At 46.5% G+C, this 26,381-nt stretch overlaps 1 protein-coding gene across 3 annotated transcripts in view; it reads left to right on the forward strand.

Moving 5' to 3' along the window:
• The window catches only part of Npas2 (neuronal PAS domain protein 2), a 187,083-nt gene that overhangs the window by 124,293 nt on the left and 36,409 nt on the right, over positions 1-26,381 (forward strand). For all 3 annotated transcript variants that reach the window (XM_057751116.1, XM_057751118.1, XM_057751117.1), the window contains exons 6-14: positions 3,339-3,459; positions 4,452-4,565; positions 15,050-15,168; positions 15,890-15,972; positions 16,680-16,786; positions 19,527-19,674; positions 21,660-21,744; positions 24,603-24,744; positions 25,300-25,409. In XM_057751116.1, coding sequence (XP_057607099.1) covers positions 3,339-3,459; positions 4,452-4,565; positions 15,050-15,168; positions 15,890-15,972; positions 16,680-16,786; positions 19,527-19,674; positions 21,660-21,744; positions 24,603-24,744; positions 25,300-25,409 — 1,029 coding nt within the window. The remainder of the gene's footprint in view (positions 1-3,338; positions 3,460-4,451; positions 4,566-15,049; positions 15,169-15,889; positions 15,973-16,679; positions 16,787-19,526; positions 19,675-21,659; positions 21,745-24,602; positions 24,745-25,299; positions 25,410-26,381) is intronic.

Raw genomic sequence — 26,381 nt, forward strand, 5'->3', positions numbered from 1 at the left:
CGGTAGTGTAAGAGTCACCCGGCTGGTACTGGTTTTGAAGGCAGGAAGGGGTTATGGGAAGACGCTGAGGCTTGGCACTGTGAGAGGGCAGGAGAGGCCATTGGTAAACGTGCAGCCTCAGTGGCAGCTGAAGGCCCAGGCTGAAGGAATCATGAGGCTTAGCACCACAAAGAGAGCCTATGGGAGGCTATTGGGGAAAGGTCATTGGCCCAGTTACAGCAGATGACCCCAGCAGTTTTGGAATGCCAGTGTCATGGGAAGACCATCAAGAACAGCAATGGCAGTACAGTGGAGCCGGCTGGCGCCTAGAAGACAAGCTGTATGTGCTGCAGAGGGTGGAGCCAGAGAAGTGGCCCAAGCCCTTTGGAGGAGCGCAGGAGATCGTGAGTGGACCCCAGATGCTGGAAATTCCTTTCTTAACACTATTGGGAGTTTGGCTTTGCTCTGTTCAGATTGTAACTGTGCCCTGGTTCTTCACTCTTGAAGTTAGAAAGTACTTAACTTTTGATTTTTAACAGATGCCTACAGCTGAGAGACTAAACGAGAGAGAGAGAGAGAGAGAGAGAGAGAGAGAGAGAGAGAGAGAGAGAGAGAGATTTGGGGGTTTATAGTGAATTTGAATTTAAGTTTGGAGAAAATGTCTTATATATGTGATGTCTTGGTGATCTTTGGGATGACCAAGAAAAGAAAAGTTGTGACTTAACAGCGATGTGTTTAGGCGTCAAGTTGAGAAGAGAGCGGTTGTGCTGGCCAGCTCTACGTCAACTTGACACAAACTATAGTCATCCAAGAGGAGGAAACCTCCACTGAGAAAATGCCTCCACAAGATCAGGCTGTGGGCCATCCTGAAGAGCATTTTCTTGATTAGCCATTGATGGGGACGGGCCTATTCCATTGTGGACCTGGGTTCTATAAGAAAGCAGGCTGAGCAAGTCATGTGAGCAAGCCAGTGAACAGCACCCTTCCATGGCCTCTGCTCAGCCCCTGCCTCCAAGTTCCTACCCTGTTTGAGTTCTTGTCCTGACTTCCTTCAGTGATGAAGTACAATGTGGAAGTGTAAATCATATAAACTCTTTCCTCCACAGCTTGCTTTTAGTCATAATGTTTCATCGCAGTAATAGAAACCCTAGCTAAGCCAGGCAAACGTGGTGCACACCTTTAATCTCAGCACTTGGGAGGCAGAGGCAGGTGGATCTCTGAGTATGAGGCCAGCCTGGTCTATAGAGCGAGTTCCAGAACAGCCAAAGCTACATAGAGAAACTCTGTCTTGAAAAAAAAGAAAAAGAGAGAAAAAAAAAGAAAAAGGAAAAACCCTGGCTAAGACCTTCCCCAAATTGCTTTTGGTCATGGTGTTTTATCATAGTAATAAAAACTATAAGATAGAACTATCTGGGTGTGGCAATGAAGGTGTAAGGATATCTGAACGCCTCTTTCATGGGTGATGTACCAGGTGACCTGGTGACCAATTAGTAGTACCATCTGTAGAGATGAGAACCCTAGATGCAGAGAGGACAGGAAAGAATTAAGATGACATGGATTACCTATGACTCTATGTTCCTGGGGAATCTGAGTGATTGATGGAAGGTTGGGTCTGTGTACTTGAAGTTGGTGAAGATTCGAGCTAAGCCCCATACAGGTGGTATTAAAGCTACATGACTGGGCGTATCTACTAGGGGAAAGTGAGGAGGAAGGTGAGCCATGCGGGGGTCTCCTCTCTTCACTGTGAGCTCCTCGTCACACACATCTAGCCAAACCATTGTACCTCGGTCACACTGGCCACCTCCCAAGAATTCAGCATCAGTGTGGGCTGGTGCCTTCTGTCATAGCTCAAGACGATATCCACTTCCGTTCACTCCACTGGCAGTTCTGTAGGACATCGTTGGACCTAGACCGTATGCAGTATTCACTTTGTATTCCCGCTGTCTAGGCACTCAGGGGAACAAAATCCAACTCCATGAATTAGGGGCCTATGAGAAATAGACCGTAGCTTTTAACTGAGCTAAAATTCCAGGGAACTCCGCGTTCTCTTTATGGTTGTTTATGAGTGATTGACCTCTCTCCAGGGCTCCCATCATCCTCACCAACTCCAGCCAGAAGGCAGGAGTATAGGCAAACAGGGTTCTCCAAGGCAGGAAGGGGCTTGGTTCTCTGTACATGTGTCAGACTTGACACTTGGTTTTTCCCTAAGCCACAGACTGCAGCATATATGAATGTGAGCGAGTGTGCACACATCCGTGTGAGCAAGTGCACACACAGGCATGTGAGCGAGTGCAGAATCCTCCTGGCCAACAGACCAAACCAGCTGCAGGTTGGAAACACTTGAGACAAAACTGCCCACCCTGACCATACGCAGGCCCCTTTTCCGTGTCGTTAGTCTCTAAATGATACAACTCTGAGCAGGGCATTCACGTTGCCTCAGGCACTGTGAGGCTGTTAGAGATGACCGGAGCCCAGGTTCTGTGAAAAAGCTATACCATGGATTCCACAGGAGATCCTTCAATAATCTCCTGAGGGCACTGGAGAGCATCTAAAAAAAAGCCTTTAATGCTTTTATTCTTTGACAACTTCATACATAATGTGTTACAATCATTCTCACTCCCCCCTCTCATCTCCCTCCCACTCCCCTCGGGCCCTCTCTTCCAACCAATATGTCCCCTTCCTACTCTCAAGACTTTGTTTTCCTTTGGTATGACCCAGTGAGTTTATGGAGCATTGCCTACACGAACATGGGGGGTGGGGGCTTTTACAAGATCATGGGCAAGTTGCCGGTGGCTACTTAAATGACTCCCCCTTCCCCAGAAACCATTAATTGCCAATAGCTCAGGAACCCCCGCCCCTGACTCTCTGCAGTCTGTGATGGAATGGTGATGGGGGCTAGTATCTTGTGTAGGTCTTGGGAAGATGCCCACAGCCATTGTGAGTTCTCGTGCCCAGCAGCCGTACGTGTCCAAAAGACAGCCCCCCCCCATCTTTTGGCTCTTCCGTTCCTTCCACCCCCTCTTCTACAAAGTTCCCTGAGATACGGAGAGAGTCATAAATAGATGTCCCTAAAACTTTTACCTTGTAATCTATGTATTTACAGCTGACTAAGTCCAGGGCCTCATGTTCTCTAAGCAAGCGCTCTCTCCTCGAGCTGTGGTCCCAACCCCTGTAAAAGCTTTCACGTGGCAGTTCCCCAGTACAGAGGAGGGGTGGTTCATGGAGAGTCTTCACAGACCATGTGGCCCCCAAGTTTTCATCTCTACATCATTGCTGAGCTTCCAAGAACTCTGGGGCTCTGCCCCCTCTGGCGTTCATTAGGTCAAGCGTATGCCTTTTCTCTTTATTTTCTCTTGCAGTCGGATGTCATGGATCAGAACTTGTTAAATTTCCTTCCAGAACAAGAACACTCTGAAGTTTATAAAATGCTTTCCTCCCATATGCTTGTGACGGATTCCCCCTCCCCAGAATTCCTAAAATGTAAGTTCACCTTCCTGGTGCTGTTATTGGATCTCAAGACAAGAATTAGCTCTAGCTCGTGAAAGGAGGTCAGAATGAATTAAGAGGGGAGGACTAATTTTAAGAATAATTTTCCTCGTGACTCAGAACATCTCCAAGATCCCTTGAGGTATATTTTAAGGGGAAGCTAAAACAGGAACTTGGAGAATGTAAGACATTTTAGCTTTTATGTGGAAAAGTTGCAAGTACGGCCTCATAAGGATAACATGTTTTGCATATATGACAGGAGATGCCTTTTCACACGGGGGTAATAAATAGGGCAAAAGTCAGCAAGCAGCCTGCTGCTTTTAGGGAATACTAAAAGGTAAAGTTTCTGTGGTAGCGAAATAATCAACCGCTAATTGAATAATCAGGCCGGAAATCCATAGTCTGTCCTCCTGGGGCTGTCATCTGGTTATTTATATACATGTGCAATTTCATGGGAGTTTGAGATTTATATCAAAATATTTGGCAACCCAGCTAGAAGGCGGGCCTCGGTGCCTGCTTACCACGCGCCGCTTAACGAAGCATACGCAATCGCAGGCGGTAGCAAAGATGCTTGCATTTGCTCAGGCCCCAGTCCATTTCCGTGCATAATTGGTCCCGTCGTACATCTGATTTCCCTTCAAAGCAAAGCAAGAAAAGATTAAATTAAAGAGAGTGGCTCTATACGAGCAGCTTTATTTTAGTACGGCATGTGAAAACAACCAGAACTAATCGATGCCGACACAACCAACCACAGACATCTGTGAGCAAATTGACTAATTGGGTCCAAGTATAGAATACGGAATATGGATGAGCTATGGAGAGACAGGCCCGTAGCTTCCAGGGTTAGAAGCCAGATCCCATAGTCCGTTATAGGAAGAAATCCACGCAGGCTATCCGTGGAGTAGATCATGAAGGCACGACTTGTTTAGGCTGGCGTCTGTGTAACCTTTCCTCTCCCTTTCTCTCTCCTCCCTTTAACGGCCCAGCTGACAACGATCTAGAGTTTTATTGCCACCTTCTCAGAGGCAGCTTGAACCCAAAGGAATTTCCAACTTATGAATACATAAAATTTGTAGGAAATTTTCGCTCTTACAACAATGGTAAGCTTTAATTGTCCTATCCTTTCGACGGTGTCTTTTATCATGCAAAACATGCACAGGAGGTCCTAAGAATTATTTCATGTCTGCATTTGGGTTTTCCTGTCCCCAGGACCGTGTGTGTATGTGTGTGTGTGTGTATGTGTATTCATTAGTGTTCTCTCCCATTCAAGAACACATACACACACCAGTTTGTGCCAGTTTGCGCATGCACCCTCAACTGTTTGAGTTCTGTTTATTTGTTTTCCGGCTGGTGGGATAATTTTGTGCAGTGAGAAATAGTTTACAGTTAATAAAGAACAGACTCAGCCTACTTACTCTACTAAGCAGGCCTGAATTGTGATACCCGAATCTGCCCCTTGCTCCCTGCATGTTTATCTCTCCCATACATTCCCACTATGAACCCAGTTTAACAGATCTGGCTCAAGGTCACTTGCTAAGGCCCTTGTGCACAATAAAGCACCATGAGTCAGGTTTTACCATGAGTCAGGAATCTACAATGGATCAACTAGCCAGCAGAAATCAGTCTTATTTCCAGAAACTACCCAGACGGACAACTGCCCAGCCTCTAGCGGCAGAGACACGAACTCTAAACCAGACCTGAACATTCATTTTGACCTGTTACCCATACAAAATGGAATCGCAGGTCTAATGCCAGAAATTTCAAACCCAGGTTCTATTCTGAGCAGAGCACAGAGGGCCTGCTTCTTTAGTTGCTGTGGCCCTCAGACTCAACACAAAACAGATAGCATTGGAAAAATCTACTATTTTATAAAGAAAAATAGGAGATGACATTGATGGGAAGTGGGGGAGGAGGAGAGAAGAGAAGAAGGGAAGGAAACCAGAGGAAAAGAGAGTAGAGAGCTGAGCTGCAGAGCTGAGGAGGAGGGCCTGTGGGAGGCACAGGGAACACTGAGAACAGCTCTAACTTCTGCTGCTTGGGTTACTACTCTTTGACTCGGGACCCACTTGAAGCTGTTCCCCCAGCCAGATTAGTCCCAGGTTCCAATGGGACAAGCCAAAGTCCTGGCACCGCACTCTAATGCTGAGGCTAGCCAGGATTTTTTTCCCTTCCACCCTAAATGATCCTTGGCCCCATGGTATTTCAATAGACACACATGCCTCATTTAAAAGATGGCTAAGTAGAGGAAACCCGCCAGAATGATTTTCAGGTCCTCGTGCAGGATCTTTTGCCTGAAGAGTGGCCTCCATGGCTGATTTGGCCCTTCAGAGGACCAATCTATCTAACGAGTCATGTGACTATGATGGTAAGTGATGGGGAGGGGCAATTCGTTCTCCTATGTGGACCCCTAAGTCTACACAAAGCCAAGGCCTGACCGTGTCTGATCTGGCTGATCAGAAAGACATGGGCAAGCTTTATGAGGTAGCCTTAGGAGCCATCACATAGAAGTAAGTGGTAGCTTGCAGGCTGCCTGACTGAAGACACCTGGTAGAAAAGCCAATGTTGTGCCAGCCCCAGAGCAGCGATTCCTTGAATGAGGCAGCTTGTCAAAATGCAAATTCTTAGGCCACGTTCAAATATGCTAGACCAGGGGACCCACAGCCTAGGGTCATGCAGTTGGAGAGGGCTTGAGAGATCCTGGCTCCAGGAGTCCTGGATTTCATGAGTTCATTATCGTATCATTCCCTAGAGACAAATAATGCTCCTTCCCGTCAGCTTTATCATTGAATGTAAGTGGACATTTAGAATAGGCTTAAAGTGTGGATGCTGATTTGCTCAACCCCAAGCTGAACTACTATACGATCCAGTCACCCCACTTCTTAGTACATAGCCAAAAGAAGTAACAGCAAGTGCTTGAAGAGGTATTTGTGCATCTGTGCCAATAGAAGCATTAAGTGTCATTGCCAAAAGGTAGAAGCAGTCCAATTGTCCATCCGTGGGTGAAAGGATTTAAAAAAAAAAAGTGTGCAGTATCCCTACAGCAGATTATTATTCAGCCTGAAAAAGAAGGCAATGTTGATGCATGTGGCAATATAGAAGAGCTTTGAAAAAAAGCACTATGCTAAGTAAAATAAACCTGTCATCGAAGGGCAGACATTGTGGGATTCCATGCATATGAGGTTTCTAGTATAAATAAATCCATAAGGGTAAAGTAAAGAGTATCTGCCCAAGGCTAGGGGAAGGGCTAGTGGGGAGTTGCTGAGTGGATGTGCACTTTCCATTTTCTAAGGTACAGTTCTAGAGATGGATGGCGGTGGTGGTGCACAGAGATGCTTAGCTGTATATTTAAATGTAGGGTGGGCCTGGAATGTGGCTCGGTGGCATGCTCAGTCCCCAGCACCAACAAGAAAAAGGCTAGTGTTAAACTGATACTATAGTGATTTATCACACTATCTGAAACAGGTGTCCCTGTTGGCTGTAATGGCAACTGCTACCGTTGAAGACTATCCTAAATGGCCAAATGCACAGAGGGAAAGGTGTGGCACTCAGACTGAGCACTCTGGGATGTTGCTCCTACATGGCCCTGTGCCAACAGTACCCATGATCAGGTCAAAGGGTCACTTGTGGCTGGCTGAGCTGCCATCCTGTACCCTGTGAATTTATGTTTCCCTTCCAAAAAAAAAAAAAAAAACCTTCCAAATAGCGCTTCAAATCATCCTGTCACGCATCACATCTGAGAAGGCTTCAAGAAAATAGGCTTCCTTCTGAATACCTGAGCTGTGTTTTCATCTTTTATCTTTTAAGTAGCAAGGCTTTATTTTCACTTCAAGCTGAGACAGTGTTTGTTTGCTTGAAAGAATGTGTGGAAATTATGTGTGACTTTTTTTTTTTAACTGTTGCTGCTATAAACACGCAGCATCAAAAGCAGAAATGTTGAAGCCAAGAACATCATCTCTCTCTAGACCTTCTTGGGTAGGCTGACGTTACAAAGGTTTGGTTGGAGCAAGAGTCCCCAAGTGTAAATGGAGACCTTGGCACGAATGCAAAAGACCTCAAGTGAAATGTGTGGGCTGGCTACAGTTAGACTGGAGACAAATTCTTCTTAGTTTTTTATTCTTCTTTACATACCAATCCCAGTTCACCCTCCCTCCTCTCCTCCCACTCTCCCCTTCCCCCACCCCACCCTTCATGCACCCCTCAGCTCCTCAGAGAGGGTGAAGCCTCCCCTTGGGAGTCAACTAAGTCTGTCCCATCACCTCACTGAGGCAGGACCAAGGCCCTCCCCCCAACCCACACCACCCCACCACCACCACCAACCCCGCCCCTATGCTAAGCAAGGTATCTCTCCATAGAGAACGGGTTCCATAAAGTCAGTTCATGCATTAGAGTTAGATCCTGGTCCCACTGCCAGGGACCCCACATACTGCCCAAGCCACACCATTGTCACCTGCATTCAGGAGACCTCGTTCGGCCATAATTCAAACATAATTAGACATAAATCCTACCGCAGTAGGGTGACTAGGGATAGCCATACTATTTCACTCATTTAAAACTCTAGAAGAAAGGAACTCGGTGTTTGTCACCAAAAAGAAGTGATCACTGTTTGAGGAGGAATCAATGCTTACCATGACTTGAACATTGCACAACATACATGAAGCATCACCTGGTTCCTCCTTAGCATGTACAGTTGTTAGGTATCAACTTAAAACACAAGGGCTAGTGTAGAACTGGGTGATGGAGGTGGCGGGCATGGGACCCTGGGTTCCGTCTGAGCAAGAGCAGAGGAGGGGCAGGATGATTCTGAGCCAATGAGAGCTTTTGGAGACCCTCACAGTGCATACATGAGGATCCTGTCTGCTTTTTTGTTGACCCTGGATAACACTTTGATTTTCCTCCAGTTTCCTGACCTTGGCCAAGGGAGTGCAACGGAAGGGAGAGAGGGAGGGAGGGAGGGAGCAAGGGAGACATAGAAGAAGGAGAGGGGAGTACCTTTGTCCCCACTGGTGAGATTATGCTTTCTCATCGGAGTTTTTGGACCACCCACTCACCTCTGTCCACCACCCAAGTTTGTTGGGCAGCATAAACAGCAGAATTGCCCAAAGGCTTGAGTAAAATGTCATATTGTATATTTGTTGGGCACCCCTTAGGAGATGATCATTGGCCCCAATGCTCTAGGAAGAAGGTATCAAACATAAGACTTTTTAACATGTGAAGAAATATATGTTGGGAAATGAAACAAGAAATGAGTCTTTTTAGAAGTGTTCACTTGAGGACAGTTTCTGACCTGCCTGGCAAAAGACTCCTGAAGAATACAGACTGGGCTAGGTGACCGCAAGTCCCATCCTTTCCCAGGAATCCTGGCTGGTGGAGAGTATGGGGTAGCCCCTAAATGCAGGAGTCCTGCCTTCCTCTGCTCTGAGTGTTGACGATTTCTAGAGCATCACGAAAATAAAAAGACTGTTTTTGAACTTTGGCTGTCCTGTCCAGATGTTCTCTCCAAAGAGAGACAAGGAGAGACACTTTTGAACAAACATACTTCTTTTTCTCACTCTTCTAACTAAATATGGGGTCAAGAGGACCTTCCTAAGCTCTGTGTACCCAAGTGCCATATCCCCTACCCTACCGCTACAAGAGCATAGAGGAAGCAGCTAGAGACGCATCAAGAATACAATGAACATCTTTGCTTTCAGGGGTTGTAAGAAGCGGGCTCTACTCCTGATAGGTCATTTCATGGCAAAAAGAAAGCCTTTATTGGGTCCTCTCCCAGCCTTGGACTTAAATGTGCATCTGACTGAAATCCAGAACACAGTATTTTAAAAGTTGCTGGTATGATTCCAAATAGGTCACCCTCAGCAAACATTCCACCCTGGGCTTTCCAGAAACCACACACCAGAGTATAAAAGTTTCCCTGCCCTCATTCTACCTAGTTGCCTCTAACCACAGCACCAGATTGAAGTGCTGGCAAAAACCGGGGCCTTTCAGCTTCTAACACTTGGTTCCATGTGTTCCCTGGGGTTTCTGTAGGTTGCCTGGCTTTGAGGTTGCTGCTTCTCTGTTTTGTTTCTTCCCTGTGCTGAATTAATTAAGATGTCTTGGTTTAAGAGATGAAGGCAGAGACACACCAGATCTCCTTGGATACAGAGGCAGGGGGTTAGAAATCTCTTATTCGGTGTCTGATGTGAGCATCACTGGCCCCTCAGAGCTAGCAGGGAAACATGCTCTCCACTCAGACAGGCAGCATTGAGTCAGTCCTCCCCCAGTGGAGGTCAGCTATCAGATTAGGCAGCAGTAGGTTTCAGGTCATGGTCAATAACAAGCCATGGTCCTGCACAGTCATCTCAAGTCCATATTACAATGGAGCGATAAGGATTGGGCAGATATTCATCAGCTGCGTCTTTCCATTTGCTCTCATCTGAGAGTGACTTCATGTGCAAGACGGTCTATAATTTTAACTGAAAATACACCAAAAATATCCAGACAGGATGAGGAGCTCAAGAAGTTGCTCAGTTTCCTCAATTCATGAAGAATTTACCGCTACCCACACCACCCCTCAGGGGACGTCTTAATTCCATCACCAAAGTCCTCTGGTCCCCTGAAAATACTCAGCGAATGGCAGGAAGTAGAAGAGATTGGAGTAAGACATACAGTTGCCCTTTAGAGCAATGTTCTTTCCTCAGCTCCCCAAACTGCAAGCCCAGCCTTCTCATGGAGCTCTTACTTCTCAGCACACAGACCTGGCAGAAACAAAATAGCCAAGCATTATGTGAACCAGGTAGCTGGTGCTCAGGCCAGGAAGTAGCAGTGTGTGTTACTGTCGCCCAAGAACATTTTGATTTGGCTGCTCAGAACATACCCAATAAAGCATGCTGTGAACCAATATCTGGCTGTTCTGAACGTACCCAATTAACCATGTTGCAAAGCAAAAAACATAAATCTGAAATTGGCACTTTATTTGTGTGAGATGATGCCCCATAATGGACTGAAGAGTATTTTCCTCCTGATGGTCCCCAAACCAGAACTACATATGTAGGATATCTGTCAAACATAGGGGGCTGGAAAACAACTCCTTCTGCAGAGCGAACTCATCTCTGATTGCTAAGCCATGTCTTCCCAAATACCCATCAGCTTGATCCTCATTTGTTTCAAGAAACGCCCAGAAAGCTACCCTTTACTTTCTGTGTGGACTAGTGTGTGCTTTTCCAGAGACTCTGCAAGTAGTTAATCAGCAGCCTATCTGGGGAGAGTTGACTGAGCTACGACCTGAGTGGAGCAGGATCAGGGCATCTTTTTCCTCCCCTTTGCTGCTAGCTAACATCTGCTGTTAGTGCTGACCCTTCCCGCCCCCACCCCTGGTGCTGTCCTAAACCCCTTACGACAAGTTCTTCTGCCACCTGAGGTCTCCCAGCTTTGTGTCCTCGTCATGACTGATCTGGGAGGTCAGCTTTGCCATGGGACAGACTTGGGAGCCAACCTCAGGTATGTTCCAAGGAAGTTAGACAATCTAAATACCCAAAGAACCTTGGGAGTTTAATTTTAAGACTCCCGAAAATGCCAACCCAAGACAACTCATTCAAGTTATTTAGGATAGAGATGATATTGAATAGTTCAGAGCCTGAGAATCTTTGGACCAAACATTTTAGTTTGAAGATCCATAGCAATGTCACCATGCATCTCTCCAGATAAACTCTTTAGTCCTCTGTTAGGCACTGCCGCTGTTTGTCAACCTTTGATGGCCATTGTATCATGTAATTCCCAGATACTATCTTGCCCAGGCCTCCTTTGGACCAGTGTTTATCCATTAGCAGGGTAGTGAGCTAGCCTGAATACCAGTGACTTCTAGAACCCTTCTACAGTGCCAGAGTAGAGGAACTCCGAAGGAGAAGCCACCTCAGGGTTCCCAAGTCTGTGTGCTAGTTACTGGCAAAGATCAGAACGTTCCTTCCTGGACTGAGCCCTAAGCTCAGTTTGAGCATCAAGTGGAAGTCCTCCTTGAGACATTCACCAGAAAACCTGTGCTGAGAACTAGCTCAACACTGGAAATAGGAAGTAAAGCTTGCTACCTCGTGGGAAAGGCCCACTTACCCAGCTTTTGGCAAGGGTAGCATCAATTTTAAGTAAGCAGACTCTAGAAAGAAAATGGAGCAAGAGAGAAACACTCCTCTATATCACGAGTTTGGAAGACCAGAGGAAGGAGGGCTGTGCCGACAGTAGGTGGCAAATCCTCCTGAGACATAAGAAAGCCAGTTGTAATTAGATGTATTCTTTCTATTATTTAAATTGAAATAGGTAATTGAATCCTTAATTAATGACTTTAAACTGCCTTGGGATCTGAAGTGCCCAAAAGTTAATTCAGATGCTAAGTACGGCTGCGAAGGCCGGGTGTACAGTAGACACGTGTGTTGCTTCTGGAACACGTGAGGGGCCTTGTGCTTCAAGAAAAAAGTCATTTCACACTTAACCAGCACTGTGTAAGGGAGTGTCCTTCCCTGACTTCCTCTGCAAGGCCTTCCCCTTGGCCTTGACTAGAACATTCACCCCAGTTTGCTGTCTATCACCCTGGATCAGGCTCTCAGGTATTTAAGATTTTCGGTGGGAAAGCTGGTTGAAAAAAAAAATGCAATTTGGGGCCCATCTGTAGAATATGCATCTAAATGTAGGCTACCAGTAATAATGGAACTTCCCTAAACAAGGATGGGGGCAGAGCTGGGGATTTTCACCTTTGAAGCCTTTGAAGTTATAAAAGAGCAAATAAAACTGGGCTGAAAGGCAGCCAGGCTGAGTGGAAAGTCTGCAAAATCCCACTAATGTCCACCATGCCGGTCTCTGCCCTCCTTAGGGAAGGAGCATGCCTTAGGCAGGTGTTTCCCTCTTCTCCAGCTTCTGTCCACTCCTCACAGGAAATCGGGGAGAAGGCTCTTGTTGGCAGCATGTGGGTTTAGTAGCCAAAGGGTGGCTCAAGCCAGGTGCATCAGTTTCGGGGAGAAGGCGGCCTTCTTAAGTTCCTAGGGAGACCTCGGAAGCTTGTCTCCAAGGTCTCGGCATTCCAGAAAGAGCCAAGAGATTTTATTAGGTCATTATCTGGCGGGGTAATGTCTCTTCGATTCAAGCAGAGAGTATTTCACATCTGGGAAATTTTTAATGTCATTTTTTATTGCACAGATGTTCACATCTGCAGACCTTCCCTTATGTGGGATTGTTTTCCTTTCTCTTGATAAATCTCTTGGCTCACCCCACAAAACGAATCTACAATAGTCTTAAGTCAGCTCATGATAGATGTAAACTCTCTCGAGACCACTATTTTTTATTTTACTCACTTTGTATTCGTGTTTGGAAACATTTATTAGTATTTATGTGAGTGAATTCAGAGGCTGTGTTTGGTAAAATGAATTTATTCATGTTAGCAGAGAGCAGACCACATTATAGACTCATTTACAAACCTGTAAGTATAAAAAAAAATGATTGGAAAGCTAAACTATAATCCTGCAGATCCCATTTTAAAATGGATTTGGTTTTCTGATGTTCCATATGCTATTGGTTACATTGGAAAGCGTAATAATGCTGAAATCTGTGAGTTTAGAAGGCACAGGTTATGCAGACACCCCTCGGCATCCACTGGGGATTGTTCCCGGGTACCTCAGACATACCAAAACCATGAGTGCTCAAGTCCCCTGTATAAAATAGTGTGGTACTTTCCTATCTCTCCTCACACCCCCGATACGTTTAAAACCATCTCTAGATGACTTTCAGTGCCTAATAGAATATAAATGCTACGTGGTTTTACTGAATTGCTTAGGGAATAATGATGTTCAAAGGGTGTGTGTGTGTGTGTGTGTGTGTGTGTGTGTGTTCCATAGATATGTAGTGGCTTCTTTCAGATATTTTCAAATATGTGGGGTCCACAGTTGGTCCAGGGTACAGACTCAGAGGCCTCAGTTGTGAAGGACCAACTGACACATTTTTTAAAGGAAAGGTCATGTGGCCTGCTCCTCTAGGGATCCTCAGCCCTGGCCACATCATGGCTAGTCAGTGGAAGTCTGGAAAGTACCCGTGACTGAATTATGTGATCTGGGCGGAACCCAAGTTACCAAACCAGAAGACCCAGGGGAGCCAGCCACACAATGAAATTTGAGGATTCTATGAATGGGCCAAGTTGGTTATTTTCATAGTTAACCAGGTTCTCTCCTCCCCTCAAAAATTCAATCTACAGATAATAGAATTTCTCTGGTCCAAAAGGTCATGTAGTTCTTCACAGTTACCCTGAAGAAAGGTCTGGTTGTCCCCAGGAAGAACCCAGGGGGATCATAGGAGGACACTGGGAGCCTGATTCCAACACATTGGTGGATGTGAATTTAGATCCAAAGCCTTTATCCCCTGAGAACTGGACTTAGGCAAAGACCCGTGGGGCTGTCAGGTGACCCTTCCAGACCTCAGTTTCCCCATCTAAAATGGTGGCAGTCGTGTCTTCTTAGACTCGTGAGGAAAACGACAGACTCGTGGAGAGAGATGTCATCACATTTTGTTCTACTTTTTGACATTTAGCAAGTTTAAAAGTTTATTTTGGTTCAGGGTTTCTGAGGTTTCAGTCTGTGATCCACTGTCCTGTTGCTTTGGGGCCTGTGGTGAGGAGGATGGTCACATCAGGGAGCTCAGAACACAGATCAGAACAGAGGTGCCTAATTCATGCCTGGAAGAGAGACAGTATGGATGAAACCAGAGTCTCATAATCCCTTTCGAAGGCAGACCCCAAGAGTCAAGAATATTCCAAGTGTATCCCTCAAGGTTTTACCACTGCCCAATAGCATCAAACTAGAAATTAAGCCTTTACCCCATGGAGGGCATCCCAGATCCATCCACAACCACATAAGTTGCAAGGACAGCTTCTCAGTGATCTGGCCCCGTATCATCCCAGACTCCCTAAAATGAGATTTGAGACAGAGTCCTTCATGCTTGCGAAGCCACCACTTCTTCTCCCGGTACTATCAGCAATGGAAACACTGCTGGACAATGTAATTCGCCCTTAAAACATCAAAGCCAGCATCCAGGCCCTTCCTTGAGAACAATGATTCTCAACCTGTGGGCCGTGACCTCTTTGGGGGTCAGACCCTTTCACAGAGGTCGCATATCAGATATTTACATTACAATTCACGACAGTGGCAAAATTACAGTTATGAAATAGCATGAAAATAATTTTATGGTAGGGGGTCACCACAACACGAGGAACTGTATTAAAGGGTTGCAGCATAGGAAGGTTGAAACCCACTGCTGTAGAAGGAGGGCCTTTTATTGGAGAGCGGTTTCCCCAACACAAGAAGCAAATTCTGAAAAATTAGTAGAAGTGAGGGTCAGTGGGGGTCTAGTAGTTATTGCTGTGGCTTCAATTCCTAGTTCAGCCAGGAAGATGGCCTCAAACAAGTGCCTCAGTTTCCTTCTCTGTGCAGTAGGAATAACAGGCTTACCGACCTCCTCAGGGTGCTGTAAAAATGGAGCGAGGTAACATGCCTAAACTACTGAAAGCAGGAAGTGCCAGGTAAAGGTTAGCTGTTGTCGCCAGACAGAGCTAACCTGTGCGTCTTCCTCCCACCAGTGCCTAGCCCGTCCTGTAATGGCTTTGACAACACCCTCTCGAGACCTTGCCGTGTGCCGCTAGGAAAGGAGGTCTGCTTCATCGCCACCGTGCGTCTGGCGACACCGCAGTTCTTAAAGGCAAGTTCCCAACAAGTGACATCACGATGTGGACCTATTTCAATGACATCACATTTGGTTACATGTCATTAATGATCCTTACGGAAGTGAATAAAATCGCGATAAAGTTAGATTTAAAAATTAGTTTTCAAAACTCTAAATGTCTAGGTTCTGGTCTGCCCCTAGGGCCCATCCCAAAGCCCCAGGTTCCTGTGGGATTTTTTGTTTGAAGGCAGCACCTGTTGGTGATGAATCTACAGAGATATTTGGCCAGGCTTAGTATCTTTGTACCATCATTATGCATATGTGCTGAGTAGGTGGACCTCAGACTGTGAGTCAAAAAACTGAGAGCCTTTATTGTATTTTCCCTTCTGTGGTCACACTTCCTATCTCTGGTACAAATGCGGATGGAATTAAATTCGTGATTCGAATTCAGAGGAAAAGCCCTCACCTCAAGCTTTCTACACGGCCAGATAATGGGAAGGGGGTGAGGCACAGTTTGGCTTCTGGGTACTTTTCCCAGCTTGTGAAATAAATTTAGGGTCAGCTAATACAGAAATGAAGTACAGATGACGAATTTCAGTCCAGCACTGTTTGGAGATTGGCTCAGAGTCGTTTTAGCTTGTGTTACCCATCATTCAATTCCTTTTGAATCAACCAAGGGTGAGCATTTGGCACCCTGAGCAACATTCTGGTTTGTTTTTTTCTTTTTTTTTTTTTCTCTCTTCCTTTTCCAACACAGGAAATGTGTGTAGCTGACGAACCTTTAGAGGAATTCACTTCGAGGCATAGCTTGGAATGGAAATTTTTATTTCTGGATCACAGGTTTGTGAGAAGAAAAACATATTTGAGTTGGGTCCTTTTCAAGAGCTGTTTGCAGGAGCCAGGCTCCGCTTGGGAGAATGAAGTCCAGCCTGGTACATTGAAGGGGAAGGACTCCTTGGTGATAGGAAGAGTTGTTCCCAGCTAAGGGGAAGGTCGGGGTCCCGTTTGTGCCCAGGTCCTACCTTCAGAGTGATGTCTCAGCCCCAAGACATCTTTGGGATGGACCCAACTTAGGCCATTCCTACTTCCTGATTGTCAAAAGCAAATGCGGAGACAGAAATACTCTGATTTCTTTGATCCTCCTTGGATCCTGCAGCCCAATGCTTTCTTTCCTACATACCACATCATTCCTGGTTTGTGAACTAGCAACCATCCCCTCCCTGCCTTTTCATTTTGAGCATTGGGTTGGCCCAGTTGATAGCTGTTTTAAAATCTCCAATATCTGTAAGTTCTTATTAACATTTGGGTCAAGTTATCCCAAGGAATGAAATGCCTGCATGCTGGAATGAGTGAGTTCCTTTTCAATATGGGCTCTCTGATCCTGACCATCGTTGCGATTCTGCTTTCCTGCCCCCTGGTTCTTGATAAACGAGGCCTCCATGGAAACCACTAAGCGTGCAAACTGCCCCTCCTCACCAAGTATTACAACCAGCTTGTATATTGTGTGGAGTTTCCTCTCGTAAAGAGTTCCTCTTGCCTCCCTGCAGAGCCCCTCCGATCATAGGGTACCTGCCCTTTGAAGTACTCGGTACCTCAGGCTATGACTACTACCACATCGATGACCTGGAGCTCCTGGCCAGGTGCCACCAGCACCGTGAGTACCACTCGCCAGACCAGCCGGGAGTTGTGTGCTTGCCAAGGGTCCAGATAGCAGGATTCTGTGCAACTGGAAGTCGGCTTGCCACAGTGGGGGCAGGCATGGTGTCCCACGCAGCAATTACGTGGGCTAATGGGTTCTTTCACGTGCTTAACTCCACGGGTCCTACTTTAACTCGGAATTTCATTGCCCTGATCACCAGCAACATCCCACTGTCAACCAGAGGAGTCACATTCTTTAGTCCTAATCAAGGAATTAAGGTAGGGTTAGATTTTTCTCCAGACTGCCCTCCCAGCCAGAGTCTACTGGGAAATCCAGAAGCAGGTGAATTTGCAAGACGCTGCCAGTGTGTGGCAGAGGTATACACAGGATCTTGAGGGTGGAGGGGGATTTGGAGGGCCTCTCTACAGCTGATGGAAAAGTCAGAGAGGACTCTGTGCCACAGAAGAGGGGAACATTCCAACAAGCATTCAATGTAGGCCTCATGCCATAGGACAGCAGGAATCACAAACTCTTCTAGTTCGCGTTTCACAAGAAGAATCAGAAATCAACCACTCAGAGTCATATTTTAGTGCCAGCGCTCAGCTTTGATGAGGAACAGTTTCCCAAACACTGAGCTATGGACTCTGAGCTAACAGACGGCAGACACTGGTCTTCAGTAGCTGCCTTGTCTAGAGTGGTTGTTAGGACTTTCTTCTCTGCGCCGTCCTTGTTGACAAGGGAACATGCTGGAGTTGCTGCTAGATCTGTCAGGATGGAAAGTTCATCTTCATCTTAACCCTTCATTTCTCAAAAATGTAGCTTAAGCAAGCTATGTAAGTGCCAGGTTAGCTCCAGCTCTAGACTCTCAGGCTCCTTCCACCAGGGATCAGGAATGAGAAAATCCGTTTTCACAAGTCCCTGCAGCGGATGGTGGTGGACATTCAGATCTGAGACGCATCGCTGCTTTAAACCTCTGGCTGCCTCTGCCTCTGCCAGCATAGAGAAGCCTCTCAGGTGGCAGAATCACACTAGGCATCTGATAGACTTGCCCCGCGACTCGGGCGAGAAGTGCTCGCTTTGTAACGCCCACACATCCACTCTGTCGGGCTTCTCTACTTGGATCCAAATCTGAACAGTGCGGCGAATCCTTTGCCAGCTTTACTTTCCTAGGTAAGATTCCTCATGACTGTGTTCATTACAAGACATTAAATCGCCAGCACTGTGGTAATAAAATCCAAATTGGTCCTCTTCCTTGGATCCATAATTTATGCTTCTGCCTCACGTGAGCTAATAAACCACCGGCATGCATTCTGTTTTGTATACCCCCCAAAGGAGCCATCTGCAGATGCAACTATAGAGTCTCTAGGCAGCCATGCAGCTGCAGGGGGAGACCTGGGCTACAGGCATCCATGCCAGACTCTCTGTTCTAAAACGGTGTGGGCTGAGACTCAACTGTTGGTGACAGCTGTAGATGCCCATCAGTTGCTGGCTGGCAGGTTTATTTTGGGTCCATTTCTCTCAGTATCTGGATGCTCCATCCTCTGTTCAGCTCTTGAAGTCCCAAAGGCATCTCACCTGCAGGAAAATGAATCCCAAGAAAATCAGGGCCTCTTTTTACTTAAATCTCCAGCTGGAAAACCTATCCTTGTGTGCCCTTATGTGAAGAGTTTTTTTCAGCCTTAGTGCATTTGGGAACACGTGAAATCATTGTATTAAGAATTCTTCATGTGGCCGGGCGGTGGTGGTGCACGCCTTTAATCCCAGCACTCGGGAGGCAGAGGCAGGCAGATCTCTGTGAGTTCGAGGCCAGCCTGGTCTACAAGAGCTAGTTCCAGGACAGGAACCAAAAGCTACAGAGAAACCCTGTCTCGAAAATCAAAAAAAAAAAAAAAAAAATTCTTCATGCGCCAGGCGGTGGTGGTGCATGCCTTTAATCCCAGCACTCAGGAGACAGAGGCAGGCGGATCTCCATGAGTTCGAGACCAACCTGGTCTACAAGAGCTAGTGCCAATACAGGCTCCAAAAGCTACACAGAAAAACCCTGTCTCAAAAAACAAAAACAAAACAACAACAAAAAAATTCTTCATGCAGGGTGGTGGTAGTTCATGTCTTTAATCCCAGCACTAAGGGATAGATAGATCTCTGTGAGTTCAAGGCCAGCCTAGTCTATAGAGTGTCCAGGACAGGACAGCCAAGGCTACACAGAGAAACCATGTCTGGAAAAAGCAAAACAAACAAAAAGAAGTAATACTTTTGCCGGGCGGTGGTGGCGCACGCCTTTAATCCCAGCACTTGGGAGGCAGAGGCAGGCAGATCTCTGGGAGTTCGAGGCCAGCCTGGTCTACAAGAGCTAGTTCCAGGACAGGAACCAAAAAGCTACAGAGAAACCCTGTCTCGAAAAACCAAAAAAAAAAGAAGAAGAAGAAGAAGAAGAAGAAGAAGAAGAAGAAGAAGAAGAAGAAGAAGAAGAAGAAGAAGAAGAAGAAGAAGTAATACTTTTGTTTGACTGAGGATGACCAAGTCAGATCAATTACCTAGTAAGCATGAGGCCCTAAAATCAATTCCAGCACCTCACAGCCCCCCCAAAAGTATCAGATTGTGTGATAATAGTCACTTAAACTACAGTGCAACTATGAAAATAAGCAATGTTTGGTACCGTCTTCTGGAACTTTTGGATTTTAGTAGTAAGTCTTGGGAGAAGGGTCCCTTTTCAGCGAGCATTGTTACACGCAAAGTCTACTTCTTTTCCGCCTAGTGATGCAGTTTGGCAAAGGGAAGTCATGCTGTTACCGGTTTCTAACCAAAGGGCAGCAGTGGATTTGGTTACAGACCCACTACTACATCACCTACCACCAATGGAATTCCAAGCCCGAGTTCATCGTGTGCACTCACTCGGTGGTCAGGTACGGTACCGTCCAGACCGGAAGCCTGGGCCCCTGTGAAGTGCCTGGGAGGGTGGGCGAGGCCACCAAGGGTGTGGGGAAGGATCAGTGACCACCTTAGGGACACCCTGTGTCGGAGGAAAGGCTCTGGCTGTTGTCCGCAACAAACTGGATGATCAGAACTCAGGCCCCTGCCCAGGTACCCGCCCTCCCTCCTCCCACCTCTGAGACATGCTGTGAGGATATCATTTAGTAAGTTCCGGCTTCACTGACCTACTTACATATTTTTCCCTCATCTCCATCCATCCCCCAACTTTTCCTGGTTGGTGTTTTTTAAAAGAACATTAAAATGTTACCTCCAAATAACTCAAACACATGCTTTTTTTTTTTCGTTAAGGCTTCAAAAACCCCTCCTGGCAACTGAGGCATATTAGGACAACAGCTAGGCTGCCTGTAGGAAAGTGGCCCTGGGGGTCCCTAGTAGCTCTGGGGAGCCCTCAGCTCAGGGTGGGTGAGCAGGAATTCAAAGGATAGCAATATGCCCAGCATGGTATGGATGTGTCCTGTGTGGGTTCCCAACTCTCAGAGTTAAAGAAAACGGGTGATTCACCCTCCATCCCAGGAGAGACATGCCAAGAAGACAAGTCGTCTAGAGGCTGGCTTAGAAGAGAGATGTTGTGCCCAGGATAGTGTCTGGCTCCAATAATCTTAGCACAAGGGAGGCTGAGTCAGAAGGATCTCAAGTTTGAGGCCAGCCTGGACTACAGAGTGAGACCTCATTTCAGAAAAAAAAAAATCTAATAAAAATAGTTAATAGTTCACCCCATATCAAGTGGATTTTGTGTTCATATGTTTTGGCTAAACACTGCTGGAAAACATTTTAAATTGCATTTATAGGAAACATACGCAAGCATGCTTCTCACTGTCCCCTAAAGAGCATAGTATACCAAGTGTGCACATGGCATTTACATTGCCTTAAGTATTAGAAGGAACTTGCAAGACTTGAAGTATGCAATAGAATGGACACAGGTGATGTGTAAATGCTACCCCATTTTGTTAGGGACTTCAGCATCTGTGGGTTTTAGTATCCAAGGGGGTCCTGAGTCTGGTCCCCATGGATACTGAGGGACAACAGTATATATAAACTATAGATGAAGGTGGATACACACCTATGCATATAGAACAGACTTGCTTAGTGTTTGCAGAGAATAGAGAAAACCGCTGGCCTTTCTTGGCCAATGACCTTGATCTGACTTCATTACATCTTGTGCCCCACTCTCCAGTCCATCCTTTTGGATTTCCTCAGCCAGTGTCTTTGTGACTTCATGGCCAGAAGTCATCCACTGCCTCCCAGGCTGTGTCTTTTCCAGTGGGATGCTCAGTCCCGGCGGAAGGGAAGATGCTACCCTCCTTGATCCTCCACCTCCCAAATCATAGGAAGAAGCTAGTTCTAGGAGAGCCTGGGAAGCGAACTGAGCAACTAAATAAGGGATCAAATGCTCTGGTTTCTCATCCCAGTCACCTCCCCATCCTGCAGCTCCACATGGGGATTTGTCTACAGTGGTGACAGAATGGTTCCCTAGATTCAGCAGTGACCTGGGTCTGGCTAGTTCTGGCTTTGTGTCTTTATGTATAATTTCATACACACTGTCTATAATGAACATGCTTGAAACATGGTTTTTAGTCCTTTACATACAGAAGCTCATCAGCAAATAAAAATATATCTTAAATGTTACTGTATCTGGAGGTTTGGGGGAAACCAAGGGATAGAATAGTGTGGAAGGAAACAAGCCATCCTGAAAATGGGGGTATCTGCAACATCTTAGAATCTGTGTAAGGCAACTTGGCGGGGATGAAACTCAGACCTCTAAGGAGGTCACAGATGGGTTCTTCTGTGCTGTATACGTCATGAGCAGGTTTTATGTTGAGGGCCCCCATGTGCTCCGTTGGGTATTGCCCTCCTGGAATGTTCCAACACCACTGTGGTCTGTCTCTTTCCTGAGCAGTTACGCAGACGTCCGGGTAGAGAGGAGACAGGAGCTGGCTTTGGAGGACCCACCCACAGAGGCCATGCATCCCTCGGCACTGAAGGTGAGCTTATGCCTCCCTCTCCAGAAGATGAAAATGGACGAGGGCTAAGCAGTGACAGCCACCATGGCTTGTTTTGATCAGTTCTGGGGTAGCAAGAGCAGATTCATCTCAGCTGAGCCCTCAGATGAGTTCCCCATTACTCTCGGTGATTTGTGGGTGCCTGCTCACTTACCTTTCATGTAGGCCCTGTGAAGTGGGCACTGTGTGCTCTTTTCCATCAGGTGAGCGTGGAAGCATGGGGATCCAAGGGCACACTTGGAAAAGCTGGCTCAGAAGCAGCCTCTGGACCCAAGGGATGGCTTGGCAACTTCTCAGCCTTCCAATGATTGCTATAAAAAGCCCAGTTTGTATTTCTCCTGCAGATAAAATGCTGGGGGTGGGGGTGATTCCATACCCCACTAGAGTGTGGAACAGTTCAAGGCCTTGGTCTCTCCCTTAGACTGAGTTTTGTTGTGTTGTTTCCAGTTCCTAGCCTGTCCCTCCTGCTCTTTCTGGTTTTGATTTTTGTAGTGCTGGGAAAGGGGTACACACAAAGCTACCATCCCATCCTCCATGTTGCTTTTAATTCAGTGTCATGGATTTTAGTTAATAGCCACGTTGTGTCAGCTTTGTATAAAGAAGTCTGGTGTAAAAAAGGGAACTCTGATGCCAAAGAGATCTTTCGGTCTACAAAGCCTTCCTTCCTTCTCCTACCCTGAGTTCCCTGGTCCCATCTGACCAGGTTTTTCCTCTGACAAGGAACTGTGATGATCACCTACAAGCAGACCAGAGCCTCAGTCCTTCAAAGGTCATTCATGAAGCAGCAGAAACGTTAGGACACAAAGAGAAAAGGCAAGAAAGGAAAGAATGCTGTATTTCATTAAAACTAAGAAGCTATCAGCTTAGAAGGACCATTGTTATTTTAAGAAAGCAAAAATTCTACCAATCAATATGAAATAATGATTTTCTTGTATCAATTATGGAATAAAACCCTTTTTTGGATATGTTGAAAGGTAGTTCAGGGGGCGAGGAAGAAAGAGGAACAGAGGAAAATATATAGCTCAATAAATTCAATTTTAAAAAGAAGAAAGGTAGTTCTAGGGTGTCCAGCAATCTAGATTCCAGAATCTGACCAAAGGCTTTGTGGCAGCCTGCCAGTCTGTCTGTGATCACCAAAAACGTCTCTCATCCCTTGTCGATGAAACCGGGAGGAAAGAGAAATCCCCTTTAAAGATCAGAGAGCAGTGTCTGCAGCGGCCTACCTGCTGCTATTCTGCCTCCGTGAGCCATCATCTGCATCCTTACACGAGGAGGCTGCCATTGCTTAGGGAAGAGTCTGGTACCCAGCTCACCACATCACACACCGTATATCATGGTGGAGAATGTCAAATACTATTCCGCTAGTATTTGACAAGTGTTCGGCACACCACACGTCACAACCAAAGAGCAGGTGTAATGTGAACCTCGCCATCAGCCAATCAGAAATTTGTCACTCAGGTTTCTGGGTGACAAGGTATCAACTCCTTTTGAAATGTAATTTCTGGGACATTGCTTCTCAAACTATCCGTGGTGATCCTATTTGGGGGGGTTTTAATGCTCCACTGGCTGAGATGCTTGTGAAATGCTAATCCGTCATTGGATTGATATTCAGGCTTGGCAATGGCTGTGACAGCCCCTCAGTGTGCACACTCACTCCCTGGGTGATTCCTCTGCTGAAGAGGAATGGTCATGGTGTAGTGACTCTGGAACCAGCCTTACCTAAGGGGATTGTCTCTGAGCAGCTATTAATTCCCAACACACAGACAGGCACATCCTGTTTGGCACAACAGCTTGTAGGTCTCTTATCAATTACCACAGTTCTCTTTGCACACACACACACACACACACACACACACACACTATGGTGGCAACCATCCTTACTGGAACCATGAGTCCAAAGACAGAACAGCACACGAAATCGCATATGTGAAATTGAATACCCAGGTCAGTGGTCATAATACAGTGGGTACTGGCAATTTCCACCTTTCAGAGTGAGAACAGGACTTAGAATAAACACTACCTTTTCTTCTTCAGCTTAAAAAAAAAAGCTATTATAACCTTTTATACATTTAGCCTAAGCCGTGGAGGATGGGAGCCGGGCCACTGTAGCTGTTTTCTCTCTCATCATGCCTTCTTTGAGGTCGAGATGGACTGGAAGCCAGGACCAGTTAAGAGTCAGAGATCTAAAGATGAGAGACCCCAGGCTCTTCACCGATGCAGGGAGCAAGCCTGAGCAGCAATATGAGATGTGTCTTTTGATGGCCTCGTGGTGTTGTTATCGCTGATCGTGTTAACAGTTCAGTGCTTACAGTAGCCTTATTTCTTTCTGATCTCGCCTCTCATTTCAGAATCCCCAAATTCTGGGTGATGAGATAATGATTTTGAGGGAAAAACAGAATGCACAGTCAGTGTTGGGGGAGGGGATGTGAAAATTCAAAGTAGAAGGTGAGATGGTATAGGTAAATGTGGCTGGTAAAACATAAGCCTCCCGGCGATGCTACATGGCACATGAGCTTATACTCTACCCAAATGTATATACAATGTTGCCAAAAAATAGAGTATTTTTCTCCATTTCTTCCAAATTCTTCTAAGTACTAGAACTAAAGTCATGCTGTGTCATTTGTTCATGGAGTCTTAATGCTGAAATGTGGATTTTCGTATGTGTGTGCGTCTGCGTGTCTCTCTGTGTGTCTGTGTGTCTATGTGTCTGTCTGTGTCTATGCGTCTCTTTGTGTGTATGTCTGTGTGTGTGTGTATGTGTGTCTGTGTGTGTGTGTCTGTGTGCGTGTGTCTGTGTGTGTCTGTGTGTTTGTGTGTCCGTGTGTCTGTGTCTATTTCAGGAAAAGGACTCAAGCCTGGAGCCCCAGCAGCACTTTAAAGCACTTGACATGGGTGCCTCGGGTCTGACTACCAGTCCTTCGCCATCAGCATCCTCAAGGAGTTCCCACAAGTCCTCGCACACAGCCATGTCAGAACCCACCTGTGAGTGCCATTCCATGGATGGGTAATGGATGGGAACTCCATCAGACCAGAGGCGCCGAGTCACATGAAGTCCCAGACTGAGTTGGGCCAGGCCATCTTACTCAGAAAGCCCAGTTTACACTCTGTATTTTACACCTCACTGTTGGCTGCTTTCTCGTATGTGCTAGTTAGGGTTTCTATTGGCATGACGTAAAACACACCATGATCAAAAGCCAATGAGGGGAGGGATGGATCTGTTTCATCTGTCATCCAGGGTGTGAGAGCAAGAACTGGACGCAGGAGCTGATACAGAAGCCATGGAGGAGTGCTGCTGACTGGCTTGTTCCTCCTGGCTTGCTCAGCCTGCTTTCTTATGCCATTTGGGACCCAGGGGTGGCAGCACCTACAATCAAGAAGTTGTACTACAGGCTTGTCTATAGGCCAGTCTGGTGGGGGCATTTCCTCAGTTGATGCTCCCTCTTCTGAAATGACCCCAGCCTGTGTCGTGTTGACATAAGAACTAGCCAGCACACCATCCCCTGTCTGTACCCTGGCATGACCCTGGTTTTCTTACAGCCACGCCAACCAAGCTGATGGCTGAGAACAGTAACACAGCTTTGCCAAGATCGGCCGCCCTACCCCAGGAGTTACCAGTGCCGGGACTCAGTCAGGCGGCCACAATGCCGGTATGTGTGGGATCTTCTCAGCAGGGCATTGCTGCCTTGAGACGTGGGCTGAAGAGCCACGGGAACACACAGAGGCTCTCCAGGGAACCAGTCTTACTTAGGGATTACTTAGGATGAGGTATAGTGGGCAGGGAGGGAGGCATGAAGCCATGGTATTCATTTAGCAACTAATTTTAGATATTTCTTATTGGAAAATGGGCATGGATATGTACTTGCAGAATACAAAATTCAAGTGATTTTAAAAATAGAACTTAGTGCTTCAATCATAAGGGTCTGTCTCCTGAGCCTCTGGGGGCCCTCCTGTTTGAATCTCATTCTACGTGTGACTTTGTTCAAGAAGACTGGTGGCAGGCTATGGTGCTGATGTATGCTAAACCTCTCCATAACACCATAGATTGTTGACCTGTACACAAAGTCATCAACAGACCACATTTTGTCTTGGAGGGTGGCCCAGTGTGCTTCTGTCTCCCCCAGACGTGCAGGGGACACAGAAGAAGCCAAGTGAGCCTCTGGAGGGTGAGACAGCCTCTGGCGGGCAAGCCTGTACCTGGAATCCTCCCTGGCATCACACCTTCCTGATGCCACTTCCTCCCATTGCGGTCCTGAGCGATGCTTTCTATGCAAACTGCTTCTTACAGCCCCTCAGGACTAGGCACACTGGAGAATAACTTCAAAAGAGTCTTCTTTCTTATCTCCCGAAAACATTTAACAGCCCGTGAAACTGGGAGTCGTGGCTCTTATTTCTACATATTATTTCCCAAGTGATCAGGAAATGACTCCATTGACGACATCCTGAGAATAAATGCACTGGGGAGAAGAGTAGCCTGATCCTCACGGAAGGAGTCTGTCTAGCACAGGGCAGCAGAGGGAGACAGAGTAGAGCTGCCAAGAGCAGGCAGACATCAGCAGCCTTGCCTAAGACATGGTGGTGGGGAATCATATACTCTGAGAGCACCCAAAAATGGCTCAAGA

The sequence above is a fragment of the Chionomys nivalis genome, chromosome 19, assembly GCF_950005125.1.
Source record: "Chionomys nivalis chromosome 19, mChiNiv1.1, whole genome shotgun sequence".
In the NCBI taxonomy this organism is placed as follows: domain Eukaryota; kingdom Metazoa; phylum Chordata; class Mammalia; order Rodentia; family Cricetidae; genus Chionomys; species Chionomys nivalis.